The sequence below is a fragment of the Channa argus genome, chromosome 16, assembly GCF_033026475.1.
Source record: "Channa argus isolate prfri chromosome 16, Channa argus male v1.0, whole genome shotgun sequence".
In the NCBI taxonomy this organism is placed as follows: Eukaryota; Metazoa; Chordata; class Actinopteri; order Anabantiformes; family Channidae; genus Channa; species Channa argus.
In genome coordinates this window covers 11,494,399-11,517,015 of record NC_090212.1, presented here as the reverse complement: position 1 = coordinate 11,517,015, position 22,617 = coordinate 11,494,399, and the positions used below count along the sequence as shown (strand labels likewise).

The following is a 22,617-nucleotide window of genomic DNA, read 5'->3' as shown; positions in this document are numbered from 1 at the left end:
GAGAGCTGTTTATGAGTAAAAATATGGCAAAAGTTGATCTCTCCCACGTTTCATGGAAGAATTTCAATCCCACCCCGACTGACACATTTAAGGGAAAATGATTTCAATGGTAGCCTCTACTTTCAGAAGAAAGAATGGGAGGTGTCACCATAAAGTACATTGTAAGAAAAGTGAAGAACAAATAAAAGCAAGAAATACAATTTTAATGATGAAGTAGTCCTTCAGTTGAAATATTGCTTATGCGTAGACAGAGAAGTGCAAAGGCCAGTGGGGATGGTGCAGCTCCTTTTAATAATTCCATAGGCTTTTCTATAAACATATGACTTACTATATAAAGTAGGCCAACAAGTACTTATGAACTTGTGTTATTGAATAAAAGTGACCTAAATTAAAAGTCTACTTAAGTGGATGTATGATGGAGGAAGTTTAAATAGTAAGTAAAACTACAACATGCAAATGTTTTATAACAAGTAAAATCAATTTAAAGAAAAGCATGGTACATAAAAGGCAGTCAAACCCATAGCTCTTACAAGGATCAAGAGCACAAGTACCTATACTGTAAAGAAATAGTTGGATTCTGGAGATGAAGTAAGCTACTGAAGCAATAAATTAGAGTTTATATTTGTAACCCCTGTTGTATAGCTAAAAACATAATCTGTTAAGTAAACAGAAACCAAAAAGTACCAAGTTTCGGCGTTTCCCTGAAGTAGAAGAAGTAGTCTATAGCATGGAAGGGAAAGGCTCCAAAAAAGACAAAGAAAAAAAAAACGAATGCTAGAGGGTAATTGAGGGAATGTACTTTATTACATTCCATCACTGGTGGTTCTTGGTGGAGGCGGTTGTGTCATCCACCTCCTTCATATACGTGTGTTACATGACGTATAATCCACCACAGAGTAGCTGGACCGTGAAAGCACCACCAGGACTTCAACCTGCAGCGACCTTAACCCCTGTAGGTACCGGGTGTTCAGACTTGTCTGGTTCAGCCCCCGGGTTGATCAGCTGAGAGAGAACCACCTCGGAGTGACAGCCCCGAAATCCAGTCTCCGTGGAAACCGCCTCAGCGGCGCCGCGAGGGCTGGCTCGAGGGCTGCAGTGAATGGGTGACGTCACGGCGCCGGCGCCAGAGAGTCTGCTCCAAGACAGACAGAGAGAGAGAGAGAGAGAGTGGGTGTGTAGAGGAAAGAGAAACAGTGGAGAGAGGTAAAGGTAAGGCTGCCGGTACCGGTGGTTCGCTCGGCTTTGCACCGACGTGCTCTTGCGCCAATTCATCACTCGTCTGACAGACATCGGTCAGAGGCGTCCTGTGAAATGTACACAGCTGTGGGAGCACAAGGAAGAAGGGGAGAAAATGGAAAAATCCTATTGCACCAGATGTGGACACAGACTGCAGGAGTTCCAGATTATATTAGAAATGCATAAAGAGCAGGTTTGTCAGACAGAAGGTCCGTGTCTGCACAATACAAGCGCGCGCAAAAAGAATGGCACTTAGGGTGTCTATGGTGTGTTCAAAATACCGCCAAACTGGTATGATACATACTTATGAAGAGTATATCTGATCACGAAATGATCTGAATATTAATTATTAGAGATTGGAGTAACTTATCTTTTCATTTTTTGTGTAATCGAATAGCTTTGCTTCTCAGGACTGCTCCTGCAGACTGTGCACTCTTGTATTATTTCGGCTTTTAGGACTGTGTCCTTCTGCTGCAATTTCTTGCAAAATAAATACATTTAAATAAAGCCCAAAATATTAGGAATATTATCTTTTCCAGTCTCTCCATTGCAAATTATAGGCTAAGTGATATCAAGGTTTCTTTAAAAATGCGTTGGTTTTTACATTTATCTGTGGGGGGGGGGGGGGGGGGGGTTAATCTACAAAGCCAAAATCGAGCACATCACAACAGTCCACAGATGCCCCCGGGGGCAATTAGTTAGCGCAGCATCAAACAGCCTCCCATCACCTCCAGCTGAAGAATGCAGCGTGTAATTCCTACAAACAAATGACTCATTCAGAAAACATTAAAGCGTCAATAATAGTTATTCACCTCGTCACGTGTTGAGATATGAAAGCCACATTTGTAGGCCACGACTTAATGAACTTTGACACCCAACGTACTCAGGTGACAATTAACAATGAGGCGCTTTACTGTAGGGTTTCGATACGCAAATCCATTTCAAAACAACGGAGTAGAGCGTTGGATAAAACTGACATTTGGCGCACTTGCAAATCCTTACACGACTGCAACTGTTTTACAGATGAACTGTGAAAAATACAATACTAATAATTCAATCTCTAAACTTTTAACAGGGCAAAGCTTATACGCTCAGCTGTGGCAAATTTGGGCCACTGCTCATAACAATAATAAAATACTATTAAAAAATAGTGCCTCCATTTACTAAATCAGATGTTTTTGTACAAACAGTACCACACAAATTCATTTTCTCATGCGTAAAAAACAACTACCAACTGTCTTGGTGCTGCTGTGACCATTTTCCTGGTCGAATCTATTTCCAATTTGTCACTCACACATTTCTTTCTAATAGAGACTCTCTGGGTTTGTTCTTCAGACTCATAAACTCGCCTTCACACCGGTCCGGGCTGCTGTGAATTAGGATCAGGCGCGCCTGATCTGATACCTATCATCACTGCTCCACACCTCCAAAACCGCACGTCAACCAAAACGTGTGTGATTATACACAGAAGGATGAGTGATGAGTGACAATATGATATTGTTCTGTCAGTAATAAATGTGTTCAGACACAAACTGTCTTTATGATTCATAATAAACGCTGCTCGTATTTCAATTTTTCAGTACACCTTACTAATAGTCTTTCTTTCTGCTTGATCTCCATCACAAAACTGTGAGATCACATTTAAATGATGAAGCCAAAGTTAGTGGTGCGTGCTCACACATTGCCACAGTCGACTGATAGACATGCAATTCATTAATTTTCTTGATCAGAAACAGGTAAGGGCTTAATTTTCCAAATTGCCCACCGGAGCTGGGGAAGCGCCCTCTGGGTTCCGCCTCCAACATGCGTTGCCACTGGTAACGCGGAGGCAAAAGGAGGGGTGTCAGGGAGACCGGCCAATAGTAGAGCTAAAAGGCGTTGAATGGCACCGCGTCCGCCCCCAATCAGGGCGTTTAGCCTGCCCCTGCCGCATGCCTAGCCTCCTGCCTATATAAACCACACTGACAGCTTAGTAATCCAGTCTGATCGCTGATCGTTTGGCAAAAGCAGGACTTTGAAGAAGCAAGAGATCGACGCAATCAAAACCTCTCGCTTTACCTAACACTGACGAAAATGAAAGCAATAAGCCCCGTTCGGTCCTTCCGGAAAAACAGCGCGAATTTATCAGAGCACTCCTTGGGAATCTCTCGGAGCAAGACCCCGGTGGACGACCCGCTCAGCCTGCTTTACAACATGAACGACTGCTACTCCAAGCTGAAGGAGCTGGTGCCGAGCATCCCCCAGAACAAGAACGTCAGCAAGATGGAAATCCTGCAGCATGTCATCGACTACATCCTGGACCTGCAGATTGCGCTGGACTCCAGTGTCGCACTAACCAGCCTGCATCACCCTGCGCGACCGGGGCAGGCTCCATCCAGGACCCCTCTGACCACCCTCAATACAGATATCAGCATCTTGTCATTACAGGTAATTACACCGTAGCTAAACGAGCCTCTTAATTGGAAAACAATAGCCTTGTGTGTCGTGAGAGATATTTAGTGGGTTTGTATTTGTGCGCATAGCCAGTGCGCCTTTGTAGCCTATGCGTAACTCGCACAAAATGGCTTGTTGGAAAAGAAAATGGCATATTTTTTTTCCCCCTTTTGTTCACAATCAGACGAGGAACAGACTCGACCTGCATAACACTGATGCAACGCCAGTCACCTCAGTCGGATGCTGCGTGAAGAATTAACATTTGGTTCGCTTGTTTGTTTGTTTGTTTTCAGTCCCCGGAGTTGCCATCAGAGCTGATGACAGATGACAGCCGGACTCTGCATCGTTAAAGCGGTAAGTAGGCTGTCCTCATGTCTGCTGCTGCATTCTGTCCAGGGCTTTTAGGCTCTGCTACAGCCTGTCTCCCAGTCTGCTGGAGCAGAATGGGCTAGAATTACCATTTACCAATCCATTTGTTCCCTGTTAATGTGGTTGTCGTCTCACGTTGCTGTTATGATACCAATATGTTTTTGCATGAGAATGCGCTGCAACACTGGGGCGTCAGTTGTGGCTTGTCTGGAATCTAGTTTTGATAAGCTTATATTCATATTTTAATTGTTGTAGAGACTTAAAAGCAGACACTTCAGTTACCAGCCGTGTCTCAAACAAATGGCTTACACTATGGGCCCCTGTAGGACTTCAGTGTGTCAGAAAGGTGACCCAGATATAAAGACTTATCGCATTAATGAAATAATTCTGTCTCATCTGCTGTGGTCAAAGACATTGCGCTGGTAGATGTTTTGCACCCGGGTTTGGTGGCCTAAAACGGCAGAGATTCGCTCCAGGCTGCTTGGGTTACTGTATATAAGTAGTAGTCGTCAGGGTTGTATTATACCCTCTTGTGTCTATAATGAAGAGCATCTGCAACAGGAAAAATAATGGCTGTTTGGATTACTGCTACTACGACGTCTGCACATAATTGGTACAAGAAGTGGGTAGGCGCCAGCTGAGCGGCAATTACGCTGATTCTTCCCCAGATTGTAGGATGAAGTTGTGTGAGAAGCGCGTGTGTGTGTGTCCTCCTCCTCTTTCACGCTGTGTGTACATCTGGAGCGCAGGGTTTGCATAGTATTGGGAGTGTTTGGTTAAATGTTAAAAACTGCGGCTTCCCCTCTGGCGCCAGTCTGTCCGGATCTGTGCCCTGTTTGCATTTTCTAAACACGCCTCTCTCTCTGTCTCAATCTTGCAGGTGTTTGGTCAAGACGCAAAAACACACAGGACCTGGGGAGCAGGACTTTCCCCCTCCAACCTCTGTCCTCCAGGCCTGGATTTTTCTTTTTTCTTTCTTTTTTCTCCTTCTGAAGCTGAAATCAAGAGACTTTTGCTTATTATGGGACAATCTTATGTGATGTGTTTTCTGTTTGGACACTTCAATATTATTTAACTTAAGACTTTTTTTTTTATTTGTGGGTCCTTTCTGGAAAGGGAAGGCGCGTTATATTTCCGACAGTGGGAGGAAAAACGAGATTATTGTCACAAGGATTTATTTCCCCACCACCCCTGTCCCTCTCCTTGTTGAAGTCTTCGCTTTTTTTGCGGAGGTGGGAACGTGAATAGAAAAGACAACTTGGTTAGTTACTGTAAAAAGTTTAGTCTTGTCTTGTCAGAATTGTTGGCACATGAAGGACTGGACGCTGTTTAAAAAAAAAAAGTTAAAATGAAAGAATGAAACCTTGTGAACTCTTACCGAGAGTTTATCTTGTATAGTTGCAGGAATTTGAAACTTCTGCAAAAGTGTAATGTTGTACTTAATTATGCTGAAACTTTTTATAAAAGTAATGTAAATTGTACCTTTTTTATACAAAATAAATCAAAAACGCAATTTGAACATGTGTTTATTTGGGAAAGGGCTACAGTTTGGAGAATGGAGAAACACTTTTTTTTGCGTAAAGTCAGTTTCCAGCAGCGCGTTCGGCTGACTTTCTCCGTAATGTGGACATAACTGGGCTGTCTGGTCACAGAACATGTGACGCCCTTTAAAAACAAATCCCACAACAAAGTTTTCTTATCAGACCTGTGGTATGTGACCTATAATCTAAAATACAGCGTCAACACTTCCCCGAGGTAAACAGTTGCACAAGCTTATTTGGGGCGCATTGACACCACTTTAATTTTCTCATTCTATTTAAAATGGACTAAATGGTTTAGCGTGACAACCTGAAACAAGGAACCACGTTGACTTTTATATATATATATATATATATTTTTTTTAATGCTAAACTTAACTTGAGGTGCTACCAGTAACTCGTTAACGACCAACATTCAAACCATTAGGATGAATTTATGAGCGTGGTTTCGTAGGGCTTGTTGCTTTCCACTGACTCCATTTCAAAAACATGTCCTAACCAAAAAGCACTGGTGTCCATTGACTTTATCACAAACTACCTGAAATGGCGAGAGCACCTAGGGCCAGAAAAGCTAAATGTCAATGAACACTGACAAACCGAACATCTAGGACTTAAATTAACTGTTGTGACACACTATTGTGCATTGTTAATAAAGTTGGCAACACTCGCATTGGGTTACTGGTGGTATTTGCTGCCCTACAGAGAAAACTGTCAAGTTATTTTCCTGCCTTTGCAGTGGAGCATAGTGTCTGCGGATTTCTGGAGTGAAAATATCAGACTGGACTCAAAAAGCACATCTGATTTTACCCTGAGGATGGTCTCAACTGGTGAGAGACCTCTTTACATGATTCAAATTCATGAAGAGTATTAATAAAACTTACTACACATAAATTCTAATATTTAAGACAAATACATTAAAGAGGCCCAACCACTTTGGGGTCCCTGAGCTGTGGCTCTGTGTGATACTGACAGGTAGTGTCCGTGCCACCAGTCTTCTCTACCTTTTTGTATGGAGATTGGCGCCATCTATCGGACACCGTGAAACCCACTTCACTGAGACTTTATTATAAATAAAGGGAAGATTTTAAGTTGGTGTATGACACTGTATTTACTAGATAAATCCTACAGAGATGTGACTCAAAAAGACTAAAGGTTCTGTATAGGTAAATATTTATTAATATGGGAAAAAAAATCAGTTTCACAAAGAACTATGGAAACTACTTTGGAGTTGAGCACACCCATTTCTTCTACCAGACAAATGACCAACAAGAGATTGGACCCATCTACATTGCCATCTATTTGAAATTTACTAACAAACAAAACACGTCTGAGACTAGAGCTAAAATAACATCAGCTTTTTCAGTCGGGACTACATTTCCTGAAGCAACACTTTTTATCTTGTGTAATATAAATGTCCACAACATTTAACATTCCTACAGTAAACTTACCAGTTTCACATTCAAATAAGACAGTAATCACGCTACCTATTCAAACACACAGGATACCAAAAGGCCTTGTTACAGAGGTCAAACACTACTTTTGATTCATGGCAACACATCCTACATTTTCACCTCAACAGCACAACACATTTCTATTCTAATTCCTTGCAATGTGACACAACATCAACTGGTTTACTATGTCAACCAACATCAAGAAGCCTTCAAGATCCTTCTGAGAATGACAACCAGATCCTCAGAGGATGCTCTCCCTCTCATCTCCCAGGCTAATGGTACACAGGTTCTGGTTGTGGATGGCGGCAGCCGTGGTGTTGGCAGTGCTGCTGCTGCCAGGGGTGATTATGACAGTTGGCAAATCGTTGATGCCGGAGGAGGTGGTAAGCGAGTGTGCGTCTGTGATATTAGCCTGCAGCTGACGACTGTTGTTGGTGTTAGTGTTGGTGGTGTTAGTTGGACTGCTTGCGTTGTTATTAAGGGTGGTGTTGCTGGCAGTGTGGTTGAGGTTGGTGACACCGCTGGATGGCCACACTTCCTCTGGGCTGCTGGCCATAAGGCTGGTCTCGGATGGAGCCTCAGAACATATGGACATGCGGGCCACTGTGGCGTCCTGCAGGCCACTAAGGCTGCTGGGGAGGAGACCTCTCTTCTTCACCATTCCTTCAAGTTCCAGTTCAATTAGACTGGGCTTCAGTGTTTCCCTCTCACTGTCAGCATCTCCTTCAGGCTCTTCCAGGGAGCGCTCTGAGGAACTGTCACTGGAGCGCATTCCTGAGTCAGATGAATCCTTCTTATCCAAGAGGATTTCAGCAATGAAGCCAGGTTTGGTCAGCAGCCCTGTAGGATGTGAGAATCTCTGAGAAGACAAAGCCCGTGCGTCTTTGTGGAGGAGAGGGGTGGTGTTGTCAGCTTCTTCTGGGCCTGAGTCTTCGTCGTTGGGCAGTTTGAGGTAGTATGAGCCAGCAGCCTTCTTCCTGGTGCCTGGATTCCTTAAGGCTGAGCTGTGGTCCAGCTTCTCATCCTCTTCACTGATGGGGTCTAGGGGCTGGGCGTCAGTCCCTGAGGCGTAGTCCGTGGCATCAGTGATCTTGGAACCTCTCTTGGTGAAGGACTTGCGGCTGTCCAGGTCAGCTCCATCTTTGGCCTGAGAAATTGGAAGCAGATTTAATGAGTTCAACATGATATATATACATACAGTATCATATGTTAATGGCCGAGAAGCCTCCGAAGAGCAGGTTCCTGTCTCAGCTACATGTGCCAAGAGGAAAGCGAGTATAAATCAGAAATGAATAAAGGCAAGAAACAGTGATCTGCCTTTCCCAGCCCAGGAAATACAACAAAACACAACTTTTACAAGGACATTGCATGAAGCCTGATCTCAGAACTGTGTCTTGGTTATTTAAAAGTACTGTAATCTGATAATGGAAGCCTCTACTCTGATTCAGCTAAAGGATGTATGCCATCAGTGAGGCAGTAACAAAAATGTGACAGTGTACTTGTGACTGTCCACCCACCCCTTTGTCCTCTGAGCTGGCAGCCTGAAGGAACTGTCCAGGGTGGGGTTGCAAGGGCCTCTCTCCCCCACTACCAGACATCTCCAGCTGGGCCATTTGAGCTATGTACTCCCTGTAGGCATCACGATATTCAGCCTGCTGCTTGTCTGTCAGCTTGCAGATGTCATTAGAGGATTCCTGGGAGTTGAGACTGGACATGCTTGAGGTTCGGTGATTTGCCACCTGACAAGATGAAAAAAACCTTAAGTGATGTGCAAACATCCATGCAAGTTTGTTGAGGAACATGTTTATGCTGTAAGCTATAGAGTAAGACTGCTGTGCTGTTGTAGGCTGCGGACCTAGAGCACATGACAATATAATAAATAAAAAATGTGACAACTATGTGGCATATATTAAATTTGTGTAGTTGATACAGGAAAAAGTTATTGGCAAAGAGTCCCAGCAAAGTGGAAATGAAAGCTGTGGTGTGTTTTCAGTGTTAAATCATTTGAATTCGCAACAGATCACAAAGTGAGATCATATAAAAACAGCAGCAGAGGCAGCTGCTTGCTTGTGTTTGCTTGTATCCGAGAGATTTTGCAAATTGTGAATAGAAAAGGTGAAAATAACAGAACATGGGGCCCCTTGACACCTTTTAGTGCAGCGTGTGTTTGTCTGTGTGTCTGTGTGTGTGTGTGTATTTTTAATTCTGTCATCTTCAAGAGCACTGTAAGTTTCCTCTGCAGTTCCTTTTTCTAGCTCACCACACTAATGTGAAACCATTGAGGTCACTAAAACAGAAGCTAAACAAGTGTTTAGTGCAGGGGACACGTGACCATGTATAGGGTGTGTGACCTATGTGTGAGTGTTACATATACACACATGGCCTTACAACGGCATCTTTTACGCTTCTTACCTCTTTTGTACATGTATACGTATCTGCGGCTTTAATGTGGACACAAACAATAAATAATGATATCTGCTGTTCTGATGTATTTACACTGAGCTGCAGGAAGACTGACCGGGCAGTGTGAGTTTTTGCTATGTCTCGGAGGCTCCTCCAACCCTGCTCCACTAAGCTCTTCAAAGCTGAGGTTGAGGCTGAAGGCCGCTGCTTCATGCTGGGCCCTCCTCGAGCGTCTGCTGGGATCCCCATGGTGCACGCTGCTGCCCTGTTCGCTAGCAGCTCGGGACTCATCCTGAAGAAGAGCCTGGCTTTCAACCTGACGTTGTTCCATCACCTTGAAAAAGATGTCAGGTCAACATTTCCCATTCCCAACAATAATTCTTTTGATTTTGGTTTCAGGACACAACGTGAGTGTTACTCACGCTTTTTCAAAGCATGTGACATATAAACCAAGTATGTTAGACAGCAACAACAACAAGAGCATGTGCTTCCTTAAGTAGAGCTATTCAGCTGTGCTTTCCTCCCTGACAATAACCTCCCTTCATCCAGATATCTGTCAGCCATCTTGAACCAGATGGCCGTGCTGGCTGTGTCCTGGCAACACAACACTGTTTAGCACATGCAGCCGTACAACTACTGCATTTTCCAGTTGTGCCTATGTGAGCTCTGCATAGGATCATAGATATAACATGACCGATGTGGGGCTTTGGGTTGGTATAAGGAACATAGCCTCACATCTGATGTAGTGGAGCTGGCTACATGTGGATGTGATTTTAGCCATGGCTGTGTTTGACTGGGTAGTGCCCTATTCTTGATACAGACTCTGAAATATCCTGTCCCGTTGTCTCAGTGCAGTGCAACATGTCGTATAATTAGATGCTGTTTTGCTTTTCTTTAGAAATATACGAAAGCTGACATGCATCAACAGGATGGAAATGGCAGAGGTTAGTGTCTACAAAGTATCAAGGGGTGAAGAGAATACAGGCTATTGTAAGTTTATTTCAGATCTTCAGAATAACGACTGAGTTGTTCGTTTAGCTGGCGGACTGTGTTTCCTTTACCAGTTATGTCTACTGATGGCCCACTTATTTCGGTTGGACGCCACACTCGCAAATCTTCTCTTATCCCATTTGCAAAAAAACATTACACGTATGATACATAGCAACTATACTACAGCAAGCTACTAGGCCAAGTTCGAGAGGACTTTAATCTCACCATTGCCCTGAAGAGCTGCCAGTCACCAAAGTTCATCTCCATCTCTTTCTTCAGCTCGTCCAGGTTACACTGAGACAGCACTCGACCATTTACATTAGCCTGAAAGGGACAGACTGATCTGTTGATGTGCAAAGTTGAATCAAGCCAAAAAAAGTAAAACCAATCATGTAGTAAAGCGGAGTAGAAGGAACTGCATTAGGGAAAAGTCAAATGAAGAGAACAACATGCAATATCAAAAACTGTATAAGAAAATAGAGGTTTTCTGCTAAATTATGCTCTAAATGTTTGATAGAGAAACAAATCACATTTTATTAACACACACCTTCTTTATGGTGGCAGAATACTCAGGCAGCATGCTGGAGTCGAGTCCATCTATCTGTTTGAGATGCTCGCACACTGCATCTGTGCTCATAGAGCTGAGCAGGATTGCAGGAGAGACCTGTACAAACACACATATAATTTAAGAAAAAGTAGACTATATATAAGCTCAGTCCACTGACCAACCACACAAAACTCACACACTCTGCTATGGCAACTTAACACTCCAACACACTGATCAGGCCAAACGAGCAACTATTCCTGGCAAAGAGACATGCAGGCCTGTTACTGCGAGGCACACAGAGGTGCAAAACCACAGTCCAGCACAGTAATTCTCTATCAGTCACACAGTGTAACTGGAAGAGTAAACAAAGCTGCCAACCTATCCAAATAGACCGTTACCTGCCCTATTCTGTTTTCCAGTGTATATATAAGCATGTAAAGTGTGTGCACAGCACTTAAAGAATGGAGTCTCTAAGTCTGTGAGCGGCTGCTGAGTGGAGCCACACTGAAGCGGTGGCTACCAAGCAGCTACGAAACGTGATGTGACTGATACCACTGGCCTGTTGATCCTGTCTAATAAGACCTCACAGACAGCCAACACACTACCCTGCTGGCACAAAACTAAACAAACCTCATCCACTCTCCTTTTGTCCCACCCCTCCTCCCTTTCTTCACTCACCCCTCTCCCTCTGGCTCTGCTTGTCTTTGTGAACCTCACTCTTGTGCCTTCCTTCCTTCCTTCATCTCAGCCTCCTGCATTGACCTCCAACTCTTTTTCCATCACTCTGTTTCTTCCTTAATCCATCTTTACTTCACACTCCTTCTCTCAGCATCTCTAGTCTCTCCCACCTATTAACACCATTAAGACATGGCTTCAAACTAAACCCTCCAGCTTTTTTTCCGGATTCACAGAAGAGGAGAGCAGAGCTTAGTTGGCCTGTGAATGCTTGCAAGACAAAAATAAACTAACATAGCTAACATAACATAGTACATAATAGTAGTTGCCGAACTCTCTGTAATTGCAAGAGGAGGAAGACTGACACTTACGGAGTTAATGTCCTCATAGAAGACATTTTACTCTAGAATGAGTCTATGTTAATGAACTACTACATGACCAAAAGTCGTGTCTGGTACTGACTTCTACTGATGAGTCTGTATTATGTCTTTCTACAGCATGCTTGGTAGCAATTACCCTATGTTAGAAATGTTAGAGATCAGGTAGAAATAGGTTGAACATGGAGAAAGGGTAGTAGATGGAAGTAGCCATGAAACTAAAGGTGTACCTGTTTTAATTTGTGGGGTAAAGACTTTAAATGCTTGATAAGGAGACAAAAGAAACACAGACCAACTATCAGACAAAAATACACACAGACATTTATAACATTATACACTTTGGACTGTGCTTGTGAAAAAGGAAGTAGAGTCGGAAACTAAGACCTGTTGAACTCATGATCATGGGGAGAGGAGGGACACTTAAAACAGCGCAGACAGACATTTGTATGCCTCACGGCAGGAAACGATATGGCTCCTTTGCAGCAGCTGTATAGCCATCAAGCCATGTCAGACTGGAAAAGAAGAGGCTATTGGAAGTAGAATTATTACACAAGGAGATTGTGTTTTCGCTGGAATCAGTGAGCTTTTAGAGTCATTATTGCTGCAGTGGATGGATTGTGTATGAGGCAGAAACAGAGAGAAAAATCGTTAAGAGAATGAGACACCTCTCACTCTGCACAGAAAAAGATGAAGTTTCAATTCTTGTCTTGAATATGACTTCTCCATTCTGACTGCAACCGTGTGTTCTAAGAACATGAGCAAAGGCGTAAATGTCTGTGGCTGTGTCTGCATGTTTGTGTGAACCCTTCCAGTGTGTGTGTGATAAGACTGTAATTACAGCTGGGTTGAGCTCAGGGCTGGGCAGAAGGATGGGGAAGAGGAAACAGAGCTCTGTGAGGGAGGAAGCGCCTTGGTAAAGAGATAAGCTCAACCAGAGGTAGGCTCATTGTCAGTGTGTGTGTGTGTGCGTGCGTGTGCTGCCAGCCCCAACAGTTGCTCTGATGATAATCCCGACAGCCCAAGGAATCCATACTTATATTACACACATATTACACACATCTGCGAAGCAATTACAATGGGCTAGACCTGCATACATATCCAGAATTACACAAAATCAGTAAGTGTACACACACATGCACAGACTCCTATGTGAGCACACAAAGAGACGAAGTGTGAACCAAAAAGGGATGAAATAGGTTAATATATGTAGAAAAGCCATAATGGAAGGGAACTTAAAATTTGGACTGAGGAAGAAAGGAGAAGAAAAGAGACAAACGAGCAGAGGAAGATATGAAGAACAAAGAACTGCATACAATTTACGACTGATGAAGCTATAAGGAAAGAGATTTCTTTAAAAAATTAAAGAGAGAAATACGGTCATGGAGGAGATAAAGGAATGGAACATTACCCAGTAATCTATATTTAAATCTTTTATACAGTTCCTTTAAATGCTTGCAGGCACTGCCATTATAAGTAGCTTTGTGGAGCACAAATCTCCTGAGTATTATAATCAAATTTTTCTAATGGAAGCTGTATTCTCTTGAAATGCGTGAACATTAGAGCGTAGAGATTTAGTTCTTTAAAGCACAACTTTATGGATTCCTGAAGTGAGACACTTAACACTTCAGTTCATTTATATGAAAATGGGAACTGCTATTCTGCTGCTCTACTTTAAGGTAATGTCAGTCAGCACGCTATATTTACATCTGCATTAGTTAGTAAGAGTGTTATCTAGAGTCTATATTTGTTATCACAGGTTCTTTAAACAGTGACAAAATAAGTAGTCTGCATAACATATAGTGTACATTTTTTGCATGCAACACAATACACTACAAGTGAGGCAAATCATCAGGTCAAGGGGCAGATAATGAAGAACTGATCGCATATTTGCATTTTTGGAGTCCACCGCTACTGTATGTGAGAATGTATGCAGTGTATGGGCTGATATTAGTCAAGTTACCATGATGGGGTCAGAGCGACAGGAGGAGAGACCTTCTCTGGCATCATCTGCAATAACAACCTGACATGGACATAGAATGAAGACAAGGACTGTATACAAAAGGAAGGACTAATGAATGTTTGACTTTTTGGCGTCTCCGTTTATGGAAAACCTTCTATGCCTTTGACCTGAGTTTGGGCTCAAAAACTGGGAAAAAGCCCCATCAGTGTCAGGAGCTTGGAAGTGGTTGGATCCAGAGACAGTGTAAACAGGAGAGCAATAAAAATCATGTCACGGAAAAGTTTTAAGCTAAAACACATTAAGAGAAAAAGACGGACGGACAAAAGAGGCAGGTAAGAGAAGAGGAAGGGTTAAATTATAAATTTAGTACAAAAGTAAATTAGTGGTCAGACTTTGTGTGGTGTGCACTATGTCGACACAATGGACCTGACTGTATGTTGAACAATTACCAATATATAATAGCAATATGTCCTGAATTTGAGTGTTTGTAAGTTTAATAAAAATATTTGAATTAGCTATCCTTTGTACCTTTGTGAAAACACTGTCTAATGTAAGTTAGTTTCAGTTTCAGAAACCTTCGAACAGAAGACAGATTGAAGCAAAAGTGGCTTAGGCTTTCAATCAATCTATATACGCAGATAACTTGTTGCAAAATGTAACTATAACACGTAGTATATCTGATGAGTTCAAGGTAAAAATATATGCTAAGTGAATCCAGCTTTACTTACAAGTCCATTGGTGTCCTTAGGTTGACCAGGTGTTTTAATGGAAGGGCGGAAGAATGAGGGGACATGGTGCCGTGGCAGGTGATACACATTATGGGGGAAATAAGGCTAGGAGGAAGGGAAAATGGAGAAGAGGATGGAAAGAGGAGAAGGGGTAAAAAATAAATGAAAATTATAAAATCATATGAGGGAGTTTAAACATACATGTGAAAATATATGCAGTGGGGAAAAAAAAAACACAAACATAAAGTGAGGGTCATATATTAAAAAACAATGGTCACATTGTACACTGCTAATAAGTTAACGGTTGTTTCTAGTGTCACTGTTAGAGAGCAGGCAATAATTCCCAGCATTCAGTGGGATTATTAGTTTTTTCATTGGGTTCTTATGGACACATGATGACTGTAAAGAGTACAACAACCCTCTGTTCTTTCTCACCCGGTTGTAGAAGGGATGTTGAGGACCAGTCATCCCGCTGAAGAAGGCACTGTGGGGCTGAGGAGGCAGGGATCCGGGAAAGGAGCTTGACGGGGAGCAGGCAGTGGAGTGCTGAACATAACCTGACTGGGGACGGGGCACTGCCTCTTGGAGGGGCAGCGTGGGATAGGTCACTCCTCCCATGTGCATCTGCTCCCTGGCTGCACGCACATCTAAGGGAGGACAAAGCCGGGGGGAAACAAGACCAAGAACAGGAAAGAAGGAACTGTTTATCTGCGATGCTGATGATCATATCTTGGCGATGACTATAAAGACCCTTTAGATCCACCCACGCATCAATAATTTAGCTTTATTTCATCATCTCTCGAGAGTTTAGGCAGTTGTGAATCCACAGAGAAAAATACATATCAAACAATTGACGCACAAAAAGCAAAATTCTTGATTCTGGAAACACTGCTGGGGATACAACAAGAATGTCCTTCCTGAGCATTTTCTCTGTATCCAAAATAGAAAACAATCAAACAAGTACATGTTGGAAAGAAAACAAGCGCAGATGTTACGATCACAACGACCTTCAACTGTGAATTAAATTCTCACTTTGATTCCTATTACTCCGTTTGCTCACAAACTAGCAGGTGTGCTGATATTCTGTGTTTTCCAAATTTTATACCAGGCATGAGATGCCTCTGGCACATGGAGGGCATTGCACTCACCCATGTAAACAAACAAAGCAGACCATGTGAACTCATAGGCACTATCTCATAAGAGCTTTGCCACAATTGTTTTCACATAAATCAATTTGACTTCGAGAGGAGTCGGGTAGTAGCTGACTAGGGAAATTCAGTGGAACCTCGCAAATTAAAAGTTAAATAAGCCCAGAGACAGAACAGAGTGGCTCTGTGTGGCTGGCAAGAAAGTAAGAACCAGAAACAGAAGCAGGCACCAGAATGTCTCCTGGTTATACAAGTGGCTGCTGAATGACACACAGAGTGAGACCCAATCCAGCCTGTGAACACAATGGGGGCCTTATGATGTGAGTCAAGCTCATGGGCGGGTATCACTGACAGCACTGCCCACTGGCTGGCCACAGGACACTGGGCACCAAGAAGTGAGGCGAGCGGGATGGCTGGGTAGGAGCATTGGTTGCCTTCTGCTCCCTGGGGACACACCTTTGAGCAAACGCGCACAAATAAACACATTTAAAAAGTATACACACTTCTACAAAAAGAGTGTAGTGTGTGTAACCAGACTGGACATCTGGTTGCAGAGCATGGTCAGCTGCGCCCTTCGTGACTCAACCTTGGCTTCGTAGAACAGACTTTGTGTGTGTGTTTTCTGTGGCCTCATAACACTATGATGAAGCGGCTTCACACCAGACATCATTGACACTCCCGTACAGGCTGAATGGATGCTGACGACCAGTAGCAAAAGCACAGAGCCACTTTGGCTTACAGTGTTACGTCACTCTAACTACAAACTGTGAAATTTGGTGCAGCACTACGCGCAGATTGGTGACAGCGAGTGAAAATATTTTCCTGATCCCACAGTGCTGTAGTGGAAACCTGTTCAACATTTGATTGTTTGGAAATGAGAAGCAAGCTGTGGGTTTCTGAGAGCCCCTGCAGTGGGCGATTTCAGAGCAGACCTTCCTGCAATGTTATGAGTAATGTCACTGCCAAATGAGCTGGCTTCGAATTCAACACATCACAAAGAGGACAGTTCTGTTTCTCTATGCTGCTGTATACTTAATCATTGTATGGACTTTAGACACAAGAGTATGACTAACCTCATTTTGCCTCGGGAACACAAACATATCTACACACGTCACATTATTATGGCAAAAACTATGACACTTTTCCTTCACCAATCTGCACAAAACTGTGTGGAATTGTGTACGAACCTGCTATGATCTCCCTCAGTTTAGGGTCTAGGTTGACGGTGCAGGGCAGGAACATCTCCACATCTCTGGCAGTGAGGACAGGCGTCCTGGAGGAGACGAAGACCTCGAAGCTGCGGATGTCTCCATCTATCTCTAGCAGTGGCTCTACATCCTTAGTGGTGGGAATGTTGTTGGAGATTCTTTAGAGGAAAAAGAAGCCCAGAATAGGGACTGAATTAAGGTTAGAAGTAGTGATAATAAACTAATATTTACTTTTAAGTATCTTAGGTATTTGGACACAATTTTGTTGTTGGAATGTAGGATCTTCAAATCCATAGACTGTATATCAAAAAAACAAGCAATCAAACATTTTCTAGACTTTTCTGTGGAAAATCAAATGGTTATAAAGAACCAAATGAATTCTGCACACTGTGTTTATGTTTGTTTACACAATGTTCTTGTATATTTGCAGTGATAAGTGCTTAGCATCACATTCTGATGAAAAAGGAAAAGAGGAAATAGCAAACAGTACTGTTAAGATTGAAGAGATATGCAACGGTCATCATCATCATGAGAGTAGAGAGATAACTGGATTTAGAGAAGGCAAGATAGTGAAAGGGGGGATGTTTGAGGACAGATAGAGCGAGGGATGTTATCTTTTCTCAGCAGAGGAGGAAACCTGAGAAGATGACAATCAGGGTAATTTAGCAAGCAGCAGACGGAAGCACGTCACGATACGCTGCTACAGTTAACGTGATGTTTGTTATCACGGCCTTTAAGTAAACACCATGTTTGGAAAATGTTGCAGTTTATGGAAAATAGAAATGTTTGCCTTTGGCACCGCACAGTATGAACTAAAGCTGAAACCAATAGTTTAGAAGTGGCAGTAGCATCTATGAAGTGATGAAAACTAAGTGTGAACACTGACATGTTACTGTATAATGTAGTAAATCCAATAAAAGCTGCACAAGGTTATAAAAAGATATCACTTCAGTCAAGGACAGTGTAACATGTGGCTGGAGCTACAAGGGAAGCAAACAGCAACAACCCAGAGCAATCATTACATTGGAACTCATTAATCTCGTCATTCAGATATGAAAATATGAAACTCTGAGTGACTTATGACACCAGCCATTCATCACCAGAATGTGCCGCTCTTATCAGATGAACGAAGAGACTCCAGCGGGGAGCAGACATTTTTTGCATCTCTGCCTCCATTTCTCATCTAAACTATTTATCATATTTGTCAGCAGATGATTTTCTCTCCCTATGCCCCGCATCACCTTCTCTCTTCTCTGATTATCCCTGACTCACCCTCTTCCCCACACACTGCCCAGTCTGTGTACTGGTATGCTCTGCTGAGGACACAGGCTGATAAGTTGGGTTTTTCCCATGGGCCTGATCTGTTTTTTAGGAGCGAATACAGGCAGACTTTTCTGTGACTCGATTGGATGATTAGTACCATTGCTTCAGCATGGAAGCCGTGTCAGGGTGAGGTCAGCATCTAACCGGAACCTCACACAGTTGTTATAGCTAATAATCCATCAGTTTCTCAAATCCAGTTAAACCACTGGTTAAAATGTTCCTTGTGAACCCGATCCACATGAAGAAAACAAGTACACTGCAGCTTGCACTTCAAATCCATTTTAGGTTTTAGTTGATACGCCTACACAGACTGGTTACAGTGAGTGTAAAGGTAGGGGTCCAGCCTTCTGTTCAAGGACACTGTGACAGGACAGATGGCTGTGATGGACATCAAGGTCATAGGTTCGAACCCCGCAACTGCCTTGTGATTGCAGGATGTCTCTAACCAAATGTGCAAGTCTGGCAAGAAATGCAGAGGTGTCTTTTTCACATGCCAAGAAGTGGTGTAGATATTTACACTGAATATAAATCTTTTCATCTATAATTCACTCATACTGTACATATCTCCCCAGTCCTGTGTGATCATCGTCAAGCGATTTACCTCCCAGCAAACCAGCCTAGGTGTATCACCCAAACCCCACTGTCCCTAACTGCCTGTAGAGGCACACCTGGACTGACAGAAGAGCGAGTAAGCTGTGGGTCGTAAAGACGCTGAGGTACAGCTGGGCTCCAGTGGACAAAGCCTTCTCAGATCTTTTCTCTATTAGAACCTTTAACAAAAACCAAAAAGTCGCACCGAGATGAACCTCACTCATATAATCTCTGCTGGGGAAGAAGGAGTGGGACAGTACAGATGTTACCTGCACATGCACATATATGCATGAACAGCACCAGCGCCGATTCAAACAATACAGAAAAAAACAGTTGTGCATTGTCCAACTCAAGACACCTATGCAGTGAGGGTGGGGGAATGAAACAGAAGTGGAGTGTGTGCTTGTGCACATGTGGAAGCACATGTATATGTTTGTGTGAGTGTTTGATTCCTTTTCCCATGAACTGTATTAACCCATATATAGCCAGAGAGAGAAGCCTGTGCTTTTTCTCCATTTCCAGCTGGCTTACTGATGTTTATTTGTGGGTCTGCAGACACAGACCAACAGGAGCCAGTGACTCTCTCACTCACACATGCATACAAATACACAGGGCACTTCCTTTTGCTACACAGAGACCACCCTCCAAAGACTTTCTAAGGAATCTAAGGATTCTTTTTATAGGACCATATTGCATAGCTCATCCACCCAGAAGTCTATGCCAAAACTAAGAATGGACAATAATAATGCAACAGAGACTGTCAAACAGATGCATTGACTACTTTAGATTCTTCGCATTTATAATTTTTTGCATGATAATAATAATTATCATTTTGCTCATATATCAGATAAGATTACAACTGAAAACAGAGCCAAGTGTCACTTTGACACTCAGCCATAACATGCTTCACCAAACACTTACCATCCAACAGCAATAGTATCTATAAAAACTAGCTACAACTGCCCATATTTCGCCGGCCTGCGTGTTTGCTCTGGCATGCTGTCACGCCATGTGAAAACATCAAGTAGAACAGTCAGTTGCCACTTCCAAAGCCAACGAGGACCTGGTGAGAACAACAAATCTAGGACATCCATCACTGAGATGTCACTGACACACAGAGAGACCAAAAAGAAAGAAAAGGGAGAACAGGAGAGTCAGAGGTCCATTCTTGACTAGTCAGTCTGTGGAGAGACAGGACAAAGACAATGTTACATCCATACTTCATCACTGGCCTTGTTAGGTCTTTGGGAAAATGCAAGAGAAGATGGACAAAGTTACATAAATACTCATGAACTGACAGATCATAATCCATTAGAGCAATTCTGGGCCACATGTTGAACTCATGGGGTTACAGAACAAGGACTACCCACTGAATAACACCAGTGTGTCTGTAAGGATTAACCATTTTAAATGACTTCCTTTGCAGTTAACTGATGGGTTGCTGGTCTTGGCATTAAGCGAGTGACACACATAACTTTGACATCCTCACAGTGAACAGACAATGCAGACAAAATGAACAAAGCCATTCTTATCAGCAATCAGTGGCCAAATGACAAGATGGATGCTCGGGTTTGAGTGCCAAGGAAACCGGCATGCTACTTTCAAGCAGGCCGAGGATGAGTGAGATAAAGGCAGTCAGGCATCCCAGCAGCCATTCCTGCACAATGGGCCCATTGACAGGACCCAGCTTATAACTGCAGCAGTACAGGCACTTAGGCCCAACTACTCTCTGTGTGGTGCAGCCACTGGGAGCTTTCTGAGCTTATCCAAATGCTAATAGTTCCCAAAGCTGACTGGAGCATAGCCTTCCTTCTTCTCTCAACCTCCCACACGCTGCAGCTGATGAGAATGAACAGAATTAATCTTTCTATCCCTTCTGTCTTCTCTTTGGGCACTAAAACTATGAATGTGCCACTTGACTTTGCTTTACAGCTGCCCTCTGTGCTTACGGACAACGTGCGCACACACGCCACAAAGAGGTGGTCTTGCTGCCAAACATTTCCATAAAGGGACCCAAAGACAGAGACAGATGCCTACAGAACAGACAAACGGCTGTGCACATTGTGTTTGGGAAGCTCAAGAGCTTCTATGTGAGACTGTGTGACCAGTGCAACAATGTGTGGGTGAAGAAGTTAACCAGGCCCAGGTCCGGCACATTCCTCCGATGGTCAGAGTCATATCAGAGCTGCTGGCACAGTGTCTGCCAAGCACAGGGATGAAACCAGTGAGGCTCTCTCTGGGAAAACAGTGAGCGGGCAGACAGAGCAGCAAGCTGGCGCGTGGACTCGCAGCATCAATGCTGAGAGAGGTTATTGTTACAGTGGAAGCTGCCAAGCCCTCCACCACCCCAAAGGCAGAGGGGGAGAGAAAAAATGTGTTTTTACTTTAGATGACGCCATGTACTTTGTCTCCTTAAAATCCAGACGTATTTCCTTGATTTGAATCAAATGCTACAAGTAATGTGGACACCCTGTGTCTCTGCTTTCCTCTCTAACTTTCTGTCTCTCTTGTTTCCTTGTCTTGGCAGTGCCCTCTGCCAACTTGTGGCAGCATCTGCTTTCCATACTACACATACTCGTGGCAAAGTTTAGTCCAATAATTGAAACTCTCTTGTACTAAGCTGGACCTGCGCATCCCAAAGCAAACCACAGAGACAAGCAGGCTAATGGGAAACACACCAGGCTGATAAAAACCAAGCAGCTTAGGAGCAAGCGGCCTCTCAGTGAAATGGGCTCAGGACTCAGTGGTTCTCTGAAATGTTGATTAAACTCATGTGCAGCGCCGAAACGGAGCCTCCTTGTTCCAGACCCCAAAAACCTTAGCTGAACCCTCCACTTTGAGTAACGAAGGCCTTATATTTGACAAATAGCAAAAAACATTAAACCTCAGCTTTGTGATTTATGTGCAAGAGTTGAGTTTGGAGCATCCTAGGGCTATAGCAGAGTTCATTCATTATGGCACTAATTGTACCACAAAGTTCATATCGTCAGCATGTGGTTGTTTGATAGCTGTAATGGCCAGCTGATAAACTGAGCAATGCCGAGTTATGAGGGGTGGACAGATGAAGTGAAGACAAATGTGCTCTTCTGCAGCAGATAATCATTCTGTTACAGAAGTAAAATCCATACAGGGTGTGATAAAAATAAAGTCTGCGATTCTCAGGCTCAACTAGTAGTCCTATAGTTAACTTCCCTTAGAGGGGATCCATGCACCAGCAATGTGATGAGAATAAGATAGCCAAATTTCAATAAGCACATGAGCCTGGGAAAAAACGGATCTAGAGAAAGACCGGATGTTTGTTGTTTAGTAAAACTACAATCATACAAAAGCTTCTGCACTCCAATTTGAGTCTGAGTCCGAGGCAGCAGGTGAAAGCTTCTCCTGATCACATGAAGTATTTTGCTCAAGGAACCCAGCAGACAAATCTGATAACAAAATCCTTTACATGTGCTGCTCTAAAAGCAGATACGCTAAATCTTCAATTTGCCCTGCTCACTTGATGTTTTGGTGTGTTTTCCAGTCACACACCAGCCCTAATATGACCTGACCTCCATGACTTTAAAAGGGTCGGAATGTTATTGTCAGTTAAGAGCCCGATGTGTGTGTGTGTGTGTGTGTGCACGTGTGTGTAATTATCAAG

At 43.2% G+C, this 22,617-nt stretch overlaps 2 protein-coding genes across 9 annotated transcripts in view; one reads left to right on the top strand and one right to left on the bottom strand.

Annotated features, from left to right (window-relative positions):
* Positions 1–3,190: 3,190 nt before the first annotated feature.
* On the top strand, positions 3,191–5,557 carry id2a (inhibitor of DNA binding 2a). Of its 3 annotated transcripts, XM_067480936.1 has the most exons (3): positions 3,198–3,663; positions 3,963–4,023; positions 4,919–5,039. In XM_067480936.1, the coding sequence occupies exons 1-2, from the start codon at positions 3,310–3,312 to the stop codon at positions 4,017–4,019; spliced, it is 411 nt and encodes a 136-aa protein (XP_067337037.1). In that variant the 5' UTR covers positions 3,198–3,309; the 3' UTR covers positions 4,020–4,023; positions 4,919–5,039. The 3 variants fall into 3 exon arrangements, with proteins under 3 accessions (XP_067337036.1, XP_067337038.1, XP_067337037.1); XM_067480935.1 differs by lacking the exon at positions 3,963–4,023 and having other exon boundaries at positions 3,191–3,663; positions 4,919–5,557; XM_067480937.1 differs by lacking the exon at positions 4,919–5,039 and having other exon boundaries at positions 3,195–3,663; positions 3,963–4,025.
* Positions 5,558–6,729: 1,172 nt separating this feature from the next.
* The window catches only part of kidins220a (kinase D-interacting substrate 220a), a 40,630-nt gene continuing 24,742 nt past the window's right edge, over positions 6,730–22,617 (bottom strand). For 2 of the 6 annotated variants that reach the window (XM_067480925.1, XM_067480926.1), the window contains 9 exons: positions 17,043–17,221; positions 15,143–15,354; positions 14,708–14,812; positions 12,250–12,282; positions 10,968–11,084; positions 10,646–10,744; positions 9,546–9,764; positions 8,545–8,766; positions 6,730–8,174 (listed from right to left, as the gene is read on the bottom strand). In XM_067480925.1, coding sequence (XP_067337026.1) covers positions 7,269–8,174; positions 8,545–8,766; positions 9,546–9,764; positions 10,646–10,744; positions 10,968–11,084; positions 12,250–12,282; positions 14,708–14,812; positions 15,143–15,354; positions 17,043–17,221 — 2,092 coding nt within the window. In that variant the 3' untranslated portion in view covers positions 6,730–7,268. Of the gene's footprint in view, positions 8,175–8,544; positions 8,767–9,545; positions 9,765–10,645; positions 10,764–10,967; positions 11,085–12,249; positions 12,283–14,707; positions 14,813–15,142; positions 15,355–17,042; positions 17,222–22,617 lie in introns of those variants that run through there. The other 4 variants (XM_067480927.1, XM_067480929.1, XM_067480930.1 and 1 more) reach the window with 4 other exon arrangements.

What these genes read in the sequence shown, in the direction of transcription:
- id2a (XM_067480935.1), top strand. Translation starts at nt 3,310, where the DNA reads ATGAAAGCAATAAGCCCCGTTCGGTCCTTCCGGAAAAACAGCGCGAAT. An exon ending in TCAGCATCTTGTCATTACAG is followed by an intron (nt 3,664 to 4,918) that starts GTAATTACACCG and finishes TCAATCTTGCAG; the next exon opens with GTGTTTGGTCAAGACGCAAA.